This window comes from Saccostrea cucullata, unplaced genomic scaffold, assembly GCF_032062105.1.
Source record: "Saccostrea cucullata isolate Sc308-1 unplaced genomic scaffold, CSIRO_AGI_Scuc_v1 ctg1404, whole genome shotgun sequence".
NCBI classification, from domain to species: Eukaryota; Metazoa; Mollusca; class Bivalvia; order Ostreida; family Ostreidae; genus Saccostrea; species Saccostrea cuccullata.
The window spans coordinates 134,049-152,124 of NW_026928144.1; the positions used below are offsets into that span (position 1 = coordinate 134,049).

Genomic DNA, 18,076 nt, shown 5'->3' on the forward strand with positions numbered 1-18,076 from the left:
AGTACTGAGTCCTATACACAGAGGGGGGGGGGGGGGGGTTCACTACCATTTATTAACATAATACATGTATTTCAATACAGTTGAACTTTGGTATGTTGAACACTGATATCTCAATTACATCTACCATGGATTTGAAGTTCCTTCCACCTATTTCTTTTGGTATTCTACCCTTAATTATTCAAAATCTTGGATATCTAAAAGTTTTTCTCAGTCTAAATGAGTTCAGTATAACAGGGTTTGACTATATATAAATAATCAAGGATTAGAATGTAGTTTGACTCATGGACATACTGCTAAATGCTGGGAAACTCAGTAACACAATTTCAATATCTGTTCCAGACACGGATGGCAACAGAAGCAGAACTGACACTCATCCACAGGTTTGTTTTGAATATCAGGATTCTTAAAAAGTAAAGATGTCTGTCACATTCTTCATTTGATTAATTAAAATTTTATAATTTCAGTTCAGCTCATGTTGAAGAGATAAAGAGTTTTGAAGATAAAAATCCATTTGAGTTGAAAAGATTGGAGTCAAATTACCAGTCAATCTATCTCTGCAAAGTAATTTTATTTATTTACCTCATATCATATAAAATAGAATTTAATAGTAAATGTAACTGGAATATTATATCAAACTTTCGGAAAGCAATGTATTTGTAAGATACTGTTCAGGGGAAAGTAAACTATGGTCAATGTGTTAATCGTACAGTATTCACACTTTAGATAAAGTAGTGAATTTAGTTTAAAAGAATTGAACTAATTTCAAGATAAATGATTGTTGAAGTCTAGCATGAATACAGCAAATCTCGTTTAGTACGAACACGGATATTGTGAATTTATGGTTATAGCGAAGTCATCTTGAATCCCCAGCTAATAAAATTTAATGACTTTTCTATATGGTTATAACAAATTACGGATATAGCGAAGTAATTTCACAGGTCCCAGTGACTTCGTTATGACCGAGTTTTACTGTATTTGTTTCTGTGAGCAAATTAAAAAAAATTGTGGTTAGTAGCTAGAAGAAAAAAAATTACAGGTAATTGAAATTAGTCATAAGCCAATTCAAACCCTCTACAGAAATGACTTTTCACAGGGAAAATTGAAAACTTTTATGTTTATTTAATGGTTTTAAACCTGAGTTTTTATAGTTGTTTATAATGTTTTATATAACAATGCTGTACTGTTGTAGGACTCTTACTTTTGTGCGCGGATGGCTGCTGGATTTGTGTTGGATGTGGTGGATAATGTGATGACAGGACAGGTGAGGGTATTGAGATCCTGATCATGGTCTGGGAAATCACTCATTTTCAGAGGGAGGGTGGGGGGGGTGGTAATTTTTGTTGTTTTCAAGGTGTGGAGAAACTCGCAAAATGTAAATGTCATATACAAAACTACCCAATAATTAATGAAAATACCCCCCCCCCCCCCTGAAAATTAGTGATTTCACAGTCAAATAAATATAGGAATTATGTTGCACTACATAAACTATGTGAAAATTTATATGGTATGAAATGATAACTTAATAATTCCATGTTTTGGAATTACAGAGTCAAAATGGGGTTGCAATAGTGAGGTAAGATTCTAGATTCAAATTTTATTGAAATTGTGGAATGAAAATGTTAGTCTCACTTTGGTTTGAATTGTATTCTTGATTGATCAGAACAAAGGTGGGTTTTCTTTGGTATGGCATTGATACTGGATCGGAGCAGTTGAACTTGTTTTATTTTTAGACCTCCTGGACATCACGCTGAGTGCTCCCGAGCCATGGGTTTCTGTTTTTTTAATAATGTAGGCATTGCAGCCAAGTATGCTCAAAGCAAGTATAATGTCAAAAAGTAAGTTTGGCCATGTAATATGTCTAATAATAGACTATTAGATATAATTGTTTGAAGTCAAAATATAATGTTGAGATTATAAAAAAAATGTATGATTGTTTGTTACTTCAAATAAAAACTGTAGTTGTAATTAAGACATGTGTAATTCTTCTTTTCTTGAAAGAGAGGTGAATCTAAGCCCTAAATAAAAAAACCCCATTGATGTTTCAGAGTTTTAATTGTTGACTGGGATGTACATCATGGTAATGGTACACAACATCAGTTTTATGAGGACCCAAGGTATTTTCTATCCCTTGTATATGTATGTTTCTGACTTGGAAGCATTGAAAATATAATATGACCTGTATATTGAACATGAAGGTCAGTTCTGAAGTAAAAAATTTTCACGAATCTTTTGGAAAACAAATTGAACATTCTGGTATAAAAGTAAAGTTATAATTCATGAGTGAGGCTGTCTTCATTTGAATTTGATGTTTGATTTCATTTTAATTTTAAATTTTCTATAATTCCTCTTTAGTGTCCTTTTTATAAGTCTTCATCGTTATGACCGGGGTTCCTTCTATCCCTGCACAACTGAGGGGTGCCACACCAAAGTGGGAGCAGGGGAGGGGACAGGCTTCAATGTCAACATCCCATGGAACAATGTAAATCACTGTTACAGCTATAACTTTTCTTAATTTAGGGAATAACTAATCTTCTAATTTGGTATTTGCAACCGTTAATGCTGATTTAACAGTCACAAACTGAGTTTTACCGGTGACACGTAAGCGGAGCCAGTAAAACTGATGTTTGCGACTGTTAAATCAGCATTAACAGTCAAATACCAAAATGGAAGATAGTTTTTCCCATTCTAATGCAATCTATGCATTCTGTTTATTGTTTACGTCTTATTTTGAATTTTATGACCTGAAACACGTCACGGAGCATTGTTTTTGTGTCACTCTATTATGACGTCACAAAGCTTTCACTCTCGTTTATGCTTGTTTTACTGCTTCAAACATCAGTGCATTAGCCAACCAAAACGTGTTTTACAAAACAACTGCATTACAATACTGTATACAGGGCTATTTTTGCCCCATGTTATTTTCACCCTTTCACACTTTCAGACAATTTTACCCCTTTAAATTCAGTCATAGTTTTATTTTTTATAAAATTATACTGTATTCTTTGAATTCGTCCTATATTAAAATTGCCCAATTGAGGGTTGGTGAGATGGCGGAATTAAAATGGGGCAAAAATGTCCCTGTATACAGTAAATTAGAGAAAATTTAATCAAGAAATTCATTTAATTTGTTTCTGAAAATATTATGATATTACTAAATTCAATTTATTGTATAATGTGAACAAAGTGATTAAAGTGAAAAAGAATAATGATCTGAATATTGTATATCACAGGGACCTATGGGGGATTCTGAGTATATTGCAGCCTTCCAACAAGTGGTCATGCCAATAGCTTATGAGGTAGGAATCTACATAGGATCAATGTCAGAAATGTGATGGTGGAAATCTATAGATGTCCCTTAAAAATACATGACTGTATACAAACATGAGAGAAAAATATTTCATACTGACAACATATCATATCCCTTTCCTTTATTCAGTTTTATTTATATATCTTGTAATCTATACTTGTATAAGGTCTTTTACAGTGATACTTTTCTTGCAGTTTGGTCCGGAGCTGGTTCTGGTATCGGCTGGATTTGATGCCGCTATGGGAGATCCTCTGGTACTACTTTTCTCTTAATATACCCCAGCTTCCTTTTGAAGAAAGGAGTTAGGGGTTATTGTACATGGCAGGAGCCGTTCTTGTTATCATAACTGCAACCAAAAATGACAATTGATGTATTCACAAAATTAAAGAAAATAGAACTAAATTATAAATTTCTTTTGATGTTTGATGCCATTAAATCTTTTCAGGCTTATGATTTTAATTGTGTCAGGAATTTTAAGTAGGGTAAAACCTTGACTACTCCAGTTAGTGACTTAATATTAGATCCAACAGAATGTCAAATAGAAAGCCTCTTGCCAGGTCAAGGTTAAAGTCTAGTTTAAAGGTCATCTTAGACTTTCATTGTTTTGGCAGTGCACAAACAGGTCTTTTTATTCTTGAGTGTAAGAATATTCCATATATGCTTTTATTATATAAATCTGTGTAGTTTAAAAATATGTATATATTAGAATAAAAAGAAGCTCTTTAAATTTCCATCATTCACTTTTCATGAATAATGACATACAAACATTCTAGGGATGTTACTCACTAACGCCGGCTGGATATGGTCACATGACCCACATGCTGTCATCACTAGCCAATGGAAAAGTAGTCCTTGTGTTAGAAGTGAGTACATTTTAAAACTGTACATGTATACTTAAAAAGTTAATAAACATGATGAACAGCAATATGAAGATGGACAATTATACTTTGATATACCAGTAAATTCACACAGGTGTGTTCATAATGCAGTTGAACTTAGGTATCTCTAACACATATATCAAATATCCTAGACACAGCAAAATGATTTGGAAAACCAAACTACTTATTCTTTACATACATGCCAACTTTCCCGATTTAGGCGGGATTCTCCCGATTTTGCCATGCCATCCCGCTATCCCGATCGTGAAAGCAAAATTACCCCTAAATCCCGATTTGGCCATTTTTCGACCAAAATATCCGATTTTCCGACTTGACCCGAGTTTGAAATCGGGACAATCGTGAAATCTCGTTAAACTCTCGTAGTATTAACCAATGAAATTCCCCGAATTCGTCACGCTTAGGTCGCGTGTAATTTACCTATCGAGGATACCTACCTGTGTGTACTGTGACGATTACTCAGTCAATTATGAGCATGTATCATGTTTTGATAACAATTAATGCTATTCTGGGGTATGGTGGAGATCAATCGGGAATCTCGCATATCGATTCACCATGGGTGCAACTCCACCACGAAAAAAGAGTAGATTAGGATCGAAATACCTGAAAAAATGGGAGGCTGACGCAAGATTCACCGGATGGTTGGCGAAGTCAAAACAAGGCATACTGCAGAGTGTGCAACAGAGACTTCAAGATTGACCATGGTGGACTGAATGACGTGACAAAGCGTATGAACACTGCCCTGCACCAAAATACTTTGAAGTCGCAGAATTCGACACCGTCTGCCATAAACTTCTTCACCAGTTCAAAACTCGACCAAGATGAGGGTAAGTTGACAGATATATTATCTCTGTGATAATGAACAATTTACATGCATTAACTTTGAATTAATTTTATATTTTAAAATAAATCTAAATTCTTTGTTCAATGTTGTAGATGTGATACGTGCCGAGGTTTTGTTGCCAATTTTGTGGCACAGCATAACCTCCCGTTTCTTGTCGCAGACTGCTTTACCAAGCTTTGTAAAACGATGTTCCCTGACAGCAGAATTGCATCCAAATTCTCATGCGGGAGGACTAAAACCACCCAAATAGTCAAGCAATCACTTGCGCCAAAGCTACACCAGGAAATTGTCCAGCAACTGCAGACCAGCCCTTTTTCGTTGTCAGTCGATGAGAGCAATGACAGGAATTGCGACAAGAGCTTAGCTATCCTTGTCAGATATTTTACTGACCAGTCCCATACAAGGTTCCTCGCCATGCCTGTGTGTAATATTGGGAATGCCAACAACATTTTTGATCACATACAGCAGGTTTTTGTGTACGTTTCAATATTAAATCATAATTTGTTAATATAATGTTTTATTATTTATAATATATATTATTTATAATTTTTATAGTTGTAGTGACAATTTTAATAGTAATAACTACATGATGTTTTTTTAGTTTGTAACATTTTATTTATTTGAATTATAATAGTAGCTATTTTAATAACCAGATTTTAACAATGCAATATTGTTTTCATTATGCATCATGTGCCACTGTATTTTTCTTAAATTTTTTATTAAATTGTTGAAACTGTACAAGGTACTAGTAATAACTACATGTACATGATGTTCTTTTAGTTTGTAACATTTTATTTGCTTGAATTATAATAGTAGCTATTTAGTAACCAGATTTTAACAATGCAATATTGTTTTCATGTTTCATGTGCCACTGTATTTTTCTTAAATTTGTTATTAAATTGTTGAAACTATACATTGTTTTGGTTGCTGAATCAGATTCAGACTTATGTTGGTAGGTGCATTGAATGATATGAAAGAAATCAGAAGAAAAATGTTCAAATGAGGAACATGTATTATGTATTATAAATAATGATATAGATATCAGTGAAAACACAATTAGATTCAGGTTCACGACTAAATGTCGCGAATTTAAAGCTTTGAAAATTGTCGTCACGCGCAAAATCCCCCATGGGAATTTTCAAAAGTTGGCATGTATGTTCTTTATGAATTTTACCATCAATATCTTGAATTCTCAGATACCTTGATTTTTATTGTTGACCCATTGATCATGCGAGTTCATGATAAAAAGGCTTGACTGTTCATCTTACACTTTCAAGATTATGTGTTTGTTGTACTTTAAGATTTTGCTTTATCTTTGCCAAAAGTATCAAATGGAATTAATATTTTTCTTACAAAATTACTGTCTTGACAAAAATTAAATTATTTTGTAGGGAGGGTATCACCTGGCAGCCATATCTAATTCCATGGCCATGTGTACATCTATCTTACTGGGAGATGGCTGTCCTCACCTCCCCTATGTCAAGACTAAGGACAGGTAAGAATTACCTCATCAACCATATCTAAAGACAGGTAAGATATATCTCATCACCTGAGAACATAAAGACAGGTAACATATATCTCATCACCTGTACAGAAAGACAGGTAAAATATATCTCATCACCTGTACATAAAGATAGGTAAAATATATCTCATCACCTGTACATAAAGATAGGTAAAATATATCTCATCACCTGTACATAAAGACAGGTAAAATATATCTCATCACCTGTACATAAGGGGACGACCATTTGATACCTGAGGGGGGGGGGGGGGGCCGGGCAAATATTTTTGAGACGGATTATTTATTTTCATGCCTGTCGAGGACAGATTATTTATTTTCAAGATTATCAAGAACAGATTATTTATTTTCTTCTATGTCTTACCGTACCTTGATCAATTGATTCTAAAATACTTTATCATTTATATACCATATTCGGATACAGGGTTTGGGGAGGGGACAGATATAACTTTGTTTAGGCAAGAGGTCTGGGGCCTCCGTAAGGGCCCCAGTGGGTCCTGGACGAAGCCCTGGTGGAGGCCAAGGGAGTACACCCCCCTACCCCCGAAGTTCTTGGGGTTTCGTGTATTTTAACATTAAAACCAGGCACTATTATAGTGGTATTGGTTATTATGAACCAAAGTATGACATAATTAATACTGGTCATACCGTACTTTGAATGAAGTAAGTTCAGGGAGCAAAGCTACCTGAAGCTCTTAGGTTTTTCAATATGTATAAGAGTAAAATTTTTGTAGGAATTGGTTAGATGTGTACCAAAGTATGACATTATTAAGTCATATCATACTTTGAATGAAAAGGGCCTAGGGGGCGAAGCCCCCTGGAACTCTTGGGTTTTTGTGTATTTTAAGAGTAAAACTAGGCACAAAAATATTGGTATTGTCCCAAAGTATGGCATTATTATTATTATTCGTATCATATACTTTGAAATTTTAAGGGAGGGCCTGGGGTCGTACACATGTACGTCCCCCTTAAATCTGCCAGTGTATATTTTGTATTAATTTATCTGGAAAGTATAATTATTCGACAACAAAATTTATCTTTTGTGGTGCATAAGAATTGGTTTGTATTTAAAGTTATTCATCACACCTACTAAGTGCACATTGTCATGTTGATAAACTGACTTAAGTATCCAGTCTGGTAATCTGATTTTAAATACTATTTGGTTCTAAAATGGCGAGCGAAGCGAGCCAAAAAAATTTTGAATTGAAGACTTTTGAGATTAATTTACACGTGAATAAAAAAGGTATTTTTACAATATTTAATTATCAGAAGTCATGGTCAGATTATTTATTTTCTCTGTGGTGGAGGACAGATTATTTATTTTCAACATTTTCAGGGACAGATTATTTATTTCCAAAATCTGCCAGGCCCCCCCCCTCAGAATCAAATGGTCGTCCCCGAAAGATAGGTAAAATATATCTCATGACCTGTACATAAAAACAGGTAAAATATATCTCATGACCTGTACATAAAGACAGGTAAAATATATCTCATCACCTGTACATAAAGACAGTAAGATATTTTATGTTATGTAAAGACAAGTAAGAAAAATCTTACTTGACAGGGACATGTTAGATTAGCTTTATATAAAGGCAGTAAAGATATGGTACCTGTAAAGTGGGAAACGAAATAGAAATGAAATGAAATGAAATCTGCCGTAGGTTTCGTTTCCTCTTGATTTCGTTCGGTAGGTTTCGTTTCGGTAGATTTCATTTCGTTTCAGCAGATTTCGTTTTGGTTCGTTTCGTTTCATTTCTATTTCGTTTTGCACTTTACAGGTACACAGTAAAGACATTTCACAAATCCAATACTTTTTAAAAATTTCATTTTGGAGCATCAGTCCCACAATACAGCTAATCCATTTCTATTCACCTGTTCTTTCAGGAAAACAAGTCACTAATCTCCTAAATTTTCTTATCCTTATTATGCTTATAGTCTTAAACAAGGAAATAGTTTCAATTGCTCATATAAAAAAGTTCCCTTAAATTGAAACAGTCAATTTGGTTTTAAAGGAGGAATTTATTAGGAATATCAATTATTTCACTATGCTGTGAGGACTGCGAAGTGTCACATATTGTGATTAAGAGTTGTATTTCCTTGAGAGTCCGACTTACTATGTCCATTAATTGTGTTAAAGACGCTTTTCTGATGTGATTGAAAAATGTATATTTTGTTAAAACATGCATAAAATTAAATTTTTATCATTATTGTTTTCAACAATAAATACAGAACGATTGATTTTTAAGTTGTATAACTTTTATTTCAGTGCTGTGAAATGTATACAAGATGTTTTAGATGTACAGAAGCAGTACTGGAAATCACTGAAATTCAGAGGTACTTTTTGTCAGCCACCAATGAATAATACTCATTCACATTGTATTCATTAAAATGCATATAAAATTGAAGCATGTCAAAGTCTACATAATGTGAGAATTATTCTATTTGTAGTAAATATAAAAACAGAAAAGAAGGAAAACACAGAAAAAGCTGAACAGGAAGAAATGTGAGTACAATTTGTTTTTGAATCATTACGTCAGGTTTTCCTGTTTGAACCATTTTATGAAGACATTAAATTGCCTGTCAGTGGACGTTTATGGGTGAGGGGGTGATTACTGTATTCCCAGCATGAAGTGGGAGGCAATACACTGATATCTGGCAGTGTTCTTATAATGAGTAAAGACTTGAGTTTGTATGAGGACAAAGGGTGACTAATTTATCTTCTTCTGCACATTTACAAATTCTCCTTTTAAACTAATAATGCAGCAGCTATGTATTGAATGTGGGTGTTCAAATATTTCAAAAACAGTTTATGTAAAATATCAAACGATTTTTATTGAATATATATACCATCAATAATGTTATTGATTTTACACAGAATTTCATGATTTCAGTCAACTGAATCTTAATGTTTGAAATCTAAGGCCTGTGTAATTGTGTTATTACTAGCGATGAGACATTTGGTCTTACTGCATGCATCAGTACAATTCAGAGAAAGAACATGTATTTCTCAGAACATTTACAATTCCATTTATAGGCCTTTATACTTTTATAAAAATAATAAATGTCATTTCTAGTCATTTATTACTTGGAATACTTAAAAGGGAAAAAAGAGTTAATTATTGAGAATGCCTCCAAGAAAGTTTATATTGTAATCTTACGATATCAGAAATGACTGTTTTATCTGATTTAAATCAATTTGGAAGTTGACGAGAAGTATTTTATGACTGCTACCAGCACTATAGTGGATGAATCTTTTCATCATTTGTAAATCACTTAATATCTGTATTGAGACGTTTATAGTAAATAGTTTAAGTAAACAATGGTAATGTCTGAAGAAGCAGGCTTGATACTGGAAATCTGTCATGTTCTGGGCTTTGAAGACGTCAAGAGATTTTGTCAATCACATATTTTCTGAGTCAATTGGTCATTTATCCTCTTTCCAGGAGAAACAGCGAAATCATAAAAAACCTTGTGTTCTTATGTTGTTTATGAGTTTTAATAGTGCAGATGAAGAGAAGTAGTCTAATAAAAGGATGTCTGGAAGGAAGAAACACTAGTTATTGAATCAGCATGATTTTGTGACTTTGACAGATTTTTGCCACTTTAGCTGGAAGACAAATTATGTTGTAAATTAGTAAAAATTGTTGTTTATTTCATACTGTACGTGTAAGACAGACAAGCATTCAGTCTATGTCTCTCAGCCAAAAAGTGGATATTCTTGTCATTGTGCTGATCGAGTCTAATTAGCTAGACTTACCAGAATTCTTTTGGTTAAGTGCAACTGAATAATCTTTGTCACACCTTGTTATCTCAGAAGAGAGGCGATAGAGGACAAGTAAGCAAAGAACTCTAGTGCAGGCTGGCTCCCAGCATTGTAACTTCAAAATGATTCTGTGAAAGGTGTTTCTTTGAAAATTACATTTCCAAAAAATATTTAAAGGATATCAATGACTTAGAAATAGCAATATCATCACATTGTTCTACCGTATTTAAGAACTGATTGATTTAGAAGATGAAATTTATCCCTTTCATTTATATAAGGCTATCTATTTCGAATTCCTTATTCAGGTATAATGAATTATAGATATAGCAAAGTAATTTCATGGGTCCCAGTGATTTTGTTATAACCGAACTTTACTGTATCATCCTCCAATGCAGGAGAAATAAAAATAACAACTGTCTAGATAAAGTAGGGAATATTAAGCTTAATGGTCAGTTAGAGATATTCAAAAGATAAAATTATGACATCTCTCAATTTTGAAACACTTGGAATATATTTTTATTAGTCCTCCTTCCATATGCACTGGTACAGGGGAAAATAAAAATAACAATTTTTTTAACCCTTGGGGTATAATCAGGATTATATCTCTCAACACATGGAACATATATTTATCAGTCCTTTTAGGATAATGAAAAATAATATTATGATTCTCTTCAAATAGTAAAAGTGAATTATGCAAAGTTGTACGATGAAAATATTAATAAATCAGTAAAAGTGGCTTAAGAACTTCCAATGTCATAAAGAGGTAAATGTGGAAAAGATCTAACCCTGAGTGAGCCTTGTTTAGATTGATCTCATCATTATAGCTATTGAGGAGTGCAGTGAAGTTTGGAGGTCTTGAGTATGTTGTGTTGAGTATGGATTATCTGCAACATGTTCATACATTAGAACTAATGCGTTTAAAATCCCCGGAAACTGGTACTTCTATAAATCAATAAGGGAAAGTTTTCTGCCCCACACATACATATGGTAGAGTTGGACAACTTCTGGCTAAATGAGGAAACGATGTCCCTAATAACCTGATTAGTATTCCTGGAAGTCTTGAATTGTTAAATGAGAGTCAGTGACTATTAGTCCTGAGGATGATGATATTACGTTAATGAACTGTATACGAGTAACCAGTCATTCAAATATTCATGATCTGAGAGTAATGGTCACAATGCCAAAGATGGTAGCTCCTCTGACCGTCAAATACTCCTGATAAATTGAATTGGAATCCTAACTTAAAAAGTATTTTTCTTAAGGTAGTCCGATCCTCTGGTTTATAAAATTCGCACTTAAGTAATCAAAAATACTCATAAAAGTATGTATCTCTGAATTAATCCACAAAGTTATGTAAATTTATCCACAGTATTTCTTTAAAGTTAAAGATTAAAGTTAATCATATTATTTAAGGAAAATTGTCAAATCTCCAATATTTTTGCAGAAAAAGCGAATTGGAATATCAGCAATGCATTTTCTAATTGCAGATTGGTCAACAAATATATTTTAGGCTAAAAAATGATAGGTATCCAGGCAATCAGAGAAATTGTCATGATTTTCATACTTATTTGTTATTTTTTGTCTTCTATTTCCATCATGTATTCTACAATACATAGTGTAAAATGCTTTTTCTATCATATGTAATTGCAAGATACCATAAATCACTTTTCATTTCATATCATGCTAATAAGCATTGGTATCTAAGGCTGGATTCAAGAAAATCTTATGTCTCTAAAACTGTATAGTTTTTGCTCCTTTTAAAGGGTACGAATGTCAACTTTTATAAGACCTTTTCCAAGACTTCCAAAGACCTTGATCTTATAAAGATGAATAAAATGAAAATTGTTGCATGAAAAAATTTCATTTTCAAGCTTCATTTTGATGCATTTCAAATTAAATATTAATTTTTGGAGTTATCCTTCCTGGCTGAGGATCAGATATCCTTAAGAATTATGAACTTATTTTTTGAAATCCCAAAGCTAGAAAAAAATTGATCATTTGAAAATTATCATTTGAAAATTGATCAATTTAATTTTCCATTCCTATTCTCATCTTTATTATGATTTTTAAGCTCAGCAAGGAAAAACATGTCATTTTGAAAAATTTCCTCCAATTTCTTGCTGTTTTAGATTGCTCTTGGTTTAATTATCTCATTAGTGTTATTATCAACACTTTGTATTAATGCTGTACTTTGTGAACAAAATAATGCATTATATTTTATTCATATTTGTAGTATTGCTTGCAAAATGCAAGTTATGTTAATTATCAAGTTTTATTCATTTTTTATTCTGAAATATTGAGACAGAACTTCCTTGAATTTCAGCTCTTGTGTTACAGGTTTTCTAGAATATTTTTCAGAACTTCAGTATAATGTATGTAATACACAATCATAATCTCTGATAAGGCTTTAACTTGACGATGTTAGTTTTCGGTGCTGAAAATTAGTTATCGGTGCTAAAAATCTGAGGGTAGTGCCTCCATTCCTATGTCAGTCTGAATTAAGATGCTTTCTATCAATCAAGTTCTATGATTTTATGTGAATTCATTTACATGTTTGCTTACCGAGGCCAAAAGGTTAAGTTTTCGTACATCACTTCGGTATGAAATATTTTATTAAGTCTGTCAATCACCAGCCAGCTTATTTACAGCTTCATCTAATTCTCATGGACACAGCTTTATTTACAAGAAGTGTGCACTATATCAGTTTTTACATCTTACCACTGACTTCCAGTTATTTACGTCATTTAATCAAGCTGATGAAATGTCTTGAAAGGACATTAAGAAGTAAAATCTTTAAAAAAATTAAATTGATCCTTCAGCTGTGTTTCTAAAAAAACTTTTTTTATATTTACAAGATATGGATTCCTAAAATTGCTGCATATTAGATTTATTGATAGTGACATTGATCGAGTATTGATGTTAGTATTGGTTGCAGGTATAAGGTTTTTACAATTAAACAAGACTATAGAAAACATCCTTAAATTAATATCACTTAAACACCCCATTATTTTTATTTATTTCCCCATTGGGTTTAAAATGTATCATGAATTTAATATATATAACAAATTAATTTTTGAATTATTAAATCAAAATTGTTCATCCCTGGTACTTCGCTGTAAGTTTGTTTTACTGATGTAATAAATACAAATTTCTAGATGTAACTCAGTCCTAACTGTCTCAATGGTTTGCAGTAATATGTTTTGATCCCCATAGTGCAAGATGAAATTATCTCTTTTTTTCAAATTACACAAAGAGAATTATCAATGACCCATTAGTTTAAATGCATTTTGTTAGTTATAATCCCACTTCTAAGATGTAACGCATCCCTTTCCTTTATACATATTTAATCCCCATATCACCTATTCTAAGAGATTTGCATCTTAATTGGCTTCGGCAATTTATATGCATCATCAAAGATTGATTATATGCATTATATATTGATTGCATTCTAGAAAAACAGAGAGGGAAGAGATAGAATCCACAATGGTATGATTAAAACTAGAAATTGTAGTTATTCAGTGCTCTGTACTGTGAAGCCATGAATACAAATTACCTGCTACTTTGACACTGCAGTATGGCTGGATGTGTGGGTTTGTAGAGTGGGGTCTATTCTGACATAATTGTTTGGTTAAGAAAAGAAGAAATTCTACCTTGGGACTGGTGTCTGTCTTCCATCCATTCCTATGTCTGTATTTGTGTAGAAACATTTTTTTCAAATGATAGTTCCAGCTCCTGTAGTGAGTTTGATTCCATTTCAGTAAAATTTGGGACATAATAGACTACACTAAGATTTCATATGTTTTATTGACATTAATTGTTACTAAAAATAGATAAAGAATTATTTTTCAAACATCACTTCTTCAATTTTGGTCCAATTTTGGTAAAACTTGGTACATAAGTATACTTTCAATTTTTTTTTCTTTACTCTAGTGAATAGAATAGTCTTGGTTATATGAGCAAAAAAAAAAAAATAATAATTGAAAATTCTTTGATGCTCTATAAATTGAATTTCTAAACCACATTTGGTAGCCCTCTTTCAAAAGAAGGTAATTTAATTTTTAAAGAATGAATGATAATTATTTGTCATCTTTCAAAATTCTAAGGGGTAGTTTTTGGGTTAAAATGGGCAAACAGTGTTTTATATGATAAATATAGGGAACATCTTTATAAGAAAATCTCTGTGAAAAACAGCTAAGGCAATTCAGATTAGTGTATAGATTCAAATTTGTTCAAATCACTAGAGGATTTTAAGAATTCTAGGTAATGCAAAGGACCACATAATATGATAAAAGAATTGGCTTCTGAAAGTGACATCTGGTGTCATTTCCCCCATGCTTCTCCTGTAGCAAAGCACTCTTTCAACTCAGTTGCAAAATGTTTTTCCTGTTCAGTAACATATTTGGTGTTGTAACCATGGCACTGTTTATAGTACATAAAATTGAAACTGTCATTTGACATGACAATAACTACTGCTTACATACATGTCGTCCCCAGCAACCAATCAATACTTAACCTAAATATGTAGGTAAAATGTTTGCATAAATGTACTTATGTAATGTACATGACTTTTATATGATGGACTTAACAGCTGTAAATAAACACAACACAAGTTCAGTATGGTTAGCTAGTCGCGATGTGCCTGAGATGATCTGGCTGATCAAAAACTCTTCAGGTCAAGTTAATCAAGCATTCATATGATTAATTGATCATTATAACCATGCACTGCTAATTTGGGCATTTGTATGTTTTTAATGCATGGAAATTGAATAATTCAGAAAGGATGAATTTAAGTTTATTTCTTACATCACTTCTGAATTTTTGACAAATACAGGGCCAGATTATATTGGAACCGTACCTTGTTCTTTAGATTTAAATCATTGTACATTCTTGAAGAAAATGGTGTTCAAAATATCACAGTACTAATTGGTATATGGTTTTCTGGAAGGTCAGGTCCCCACACAAGTTAGAACATAATTTTTAACAAAATATACAAGATATTGGCCTTAACCAGACAAATCTGATCTGATGATTCGAGCTCTGTTATTACGTGACACAGATTGTTCTGAGAGGCATGATATGAATTGCTTTTTTGAAATTGTATAGTACTTGTACAATATCAGTTGGCTTTGTATAATTAGTTTTTCTCCACAAGGAAGATGGTGGAGCTTATTAAGTAGTGATGAGACCTATTTGATGAGAACTTTAGAAGAAATGGAATGTATCGCGCCTTTACCTGTTGTTTTTCTCAGTCAGATTGACAATTGTGATAGTGAAAATGAATTTCACACTATATATAAAGGACCAATCACAATCTTTGAAAAGATCTCTTTTATATAAAAATTTTCATGAATCTGCTGCTAATTTGTTTGATGTGTTTTTGTTACAGACAGGATAATTCATTCTTATCGGTCTGGTTCCCTTAATGGCTATTCCACCAATGTTAAAAAATGGCTAATAAAAGAATGGCAAAAGTGTAAAAAGTCCAATCCTCTATTGGGCTATTATTTTTTGTTTCCTCAAATTTTCCCCTTGATGACTAAAAGACATTGACAGATTGTTGTTAATACCTATTTTTGGAAATTCTCAAACAGAAAATGACCCTGATGATGACATTGAATCCCATTGTTTATAAAAGGTAAAGTAAGCCATTGGTATCTTGCAGCTTGAATGTAAATACATGTATGTAAAAGATTATGTAAAGTGAAGGAAACAACATTTGTGTTTTGTTTTTGTCATGTCTGTCTGTTTATCTGTTTTTATGCCCGTAGATTGAAAGATCCCAGGGGTATATTTGTTTGTCCTGTCTGTTTTTATGCCCCTAGATCGAAAGATCATGGGGTATATTGTTTTTGTCCTGTCTGTCTGTTTGTCTGTCTGTGTGTTGTCAGCTTTAACCTAGTCCATAACTTTTGAGTGGGTGGGGCCATGGCTTTCATATTTCACAGGTGTATTCCTTGTGTCAAGACCTTTTCATGGGTACCACCAAATTTGACCGACTGACCGACTGTCATAACTTTTGAACAGTTAGAAATAGGGCTTTCATATTTCACAGGTGTATTCCTTGTAACAAGACCTTCCTTTGGGTGCCAACACTTTTGACCTTGACCTTTGGAGTTTGAGAGAGTTCAACCCTTGCCATAAGCTGCCATACCAGGGCGTCAGTATTTTAGAAGCACGTCTTGTTCTGTCTGTCTGTCTGTTGTCAACTTTAACCTAGCTCATAACTATAGAGTGGGTAGGACTATGGCCTTCATATTCCGTATTTATATTCCTTGTGACAAGACCTTTTTTTGGGGGGTTACCACCAAATTTGACTTCTTGACCTTGAAGTTTGACCTACTTTTACAAACAAATACCACGCTGTAACCTTTAAGTTAGCCATTACTTGAAAAAAAATGGAGCTAGGGCTTTCATCCTCCACATGTGTATTTATTGTGACAAGACCCTTTCAGCTGGTATAAATATTTTTTACCTTTTGACCTTGACCTAAGAGTCTGAGCCACTTTTTAAAACCTTAACCTTGGTCATAACTTTGGAATGGTTAGAACTAAGGCTTTCTTATTTCACAGATGTATTCCTTGTAACAAGACCTGACCTTCCTTTGGGTATCATCATCCACGTGGCACAGTGGTTAGAGCGTCTGCTAGATCCTTACATTGCGGGTTCAAATCCCATTGTGGGATGTGGAGACCGGTCCTTTGGATTAGACCGTATAAACCGAGGTCCCATGTCACAGTAGGTGCTGGCACGAAAAAGATCCCTCCCTGCTCAATGGCCCTGAGTATAAGACAAAATTTGCAGCTCTCCACCAGCAAGTGGTGGCGTCTCCATATGAGTGAAAAATTCTGGAGAAGGACGTTAAACAATATACAATCAATCAATCCTTTGGGTACCAACACTTTCAACCTTGACCTTTGGAATTTGAGAGAATTCAACCCTCACCATAAAATGCCATATGTGGGCATCAGTGTTTCAAAAACATAACTTATTTTTCATAGAAAATTGCTGAATTTTCAAAATATGTTTTGTGCAAAGAAATTATTGTTTCCTAATGGTTGAAAAAGTTTTGTGTTTGGACATTTTTAAGCAGTCAGTCAGGAGTGGACAACCAAACTAAATATAAAAGATATCAACATTTCAGGTTTATTATGATCATTCCTTGTATAGAAATAACTATAATTGGTTGTAGACATATTTGCATCGGTCAGTCAGAGGCCAGGACTCATTTCTTATTTAATAAGGAGATACTAGGACAACATTGTTCCCTTAGCTCATCAGCAGTCCTTATATTTTTATTGACTGAATTCAGAACTACTTCTAGGGAAAAGCTGTACAACCTGGGTAATATTTGTGATGATTCTAAACTCTCTATATGGCAGGGTTCTCCTTAAGAGCTGGCAACTGGCAATATCTCTTTCTCTAATTGTTGCAAATTCACTGACTTCTTTCTATAGTGAACAGTTTTTAATCGACTGTATTTTTTTTATCATAAAGGATTTATAGTTATTGCTGAAATGAATCTACATTCTGTGCTTAAATCTTCCTCAAGCAGCTTTTGAGATTATGTGCAACATATAATTCCCAAATTTTGTCTTATTTCTTTCTTTTATCTGGTACCTGGCTTGATTGGCACAACTGCTTTCATATGAGAACTTTTTACATTGTATTGAGTAACTGCTTTTCCTAGCACTTGAATGTAGCACTTTACTTTTGGAAAGTAAATATGGTTTAAAAAAACACTAGAGAG

At 33.2% G+C, this 18,076-nt stretch overlaps 1 protein-coding gene across 4 annotated transcripts in view; it reads left to right on the forward strand.

Moving 5' to 3' along the window:
* The window catches only part of LOC134276559 (histone deacetylase 6-like), a 68,577-nt gene that overhangs the window by 16,001 nt on the left and 34,500 nt on the right, over positions 1 to 18,076 (forward strand). For all 4 annotated transcript variants that reach the window (XM_062758800.1, XM_062758804.1, XM_062758803.1 and 1 more), the window contains 13 exons: positions 340 to 380; positions 465 to 561; positions 1,190 to 1,261; positions 1,548 to 1,573; positions 1,731 to 1,835; positions 2,046 to 2,114; positions 2,353 to 2,479; positions 3,231 to 3,296; positions 3,502 to 3,561; positions 4,081 to 4,170; positions 6,439 to 6,542; positions 8,833 to 8,900; positions 9,015 to 9,069. In XM_062758800.1, coding sequence (XP_062614784.1) covers positions 340 to 380; positions 465 to 561; positions 1,190 to 1,261; positions 1,548 to 1,573; positions 1,731 to 1,835; positions 2,046 to 2,114; positions 2,353 to 2,479; positions 3,231 to 3,296; positions 3,502 to 3,561; positions 4,081 to 4,170; positions 6,439 to 6,542; positions 8,833 to 8,900; positions 9,015 to 9,069 — 980 coding nt within the window. The remainder of the gene's footprint in view (positions 1 to 339; positions 381 to 464; positions 562 to 1,189; positions 1,262 to 1,547; positions 1,574 to 1,730; positions 1,836 to 2,045; positions 2,115 to 2,352; positions 2,480 to 3,230; positions 3,297 to 3,501; positions 3,562 to 4,080; positions 4,171 to 6,438; positions 6,543 to 8,832; positions 8,901 to 9,014; positions 9,070 to 18,076) is intronic.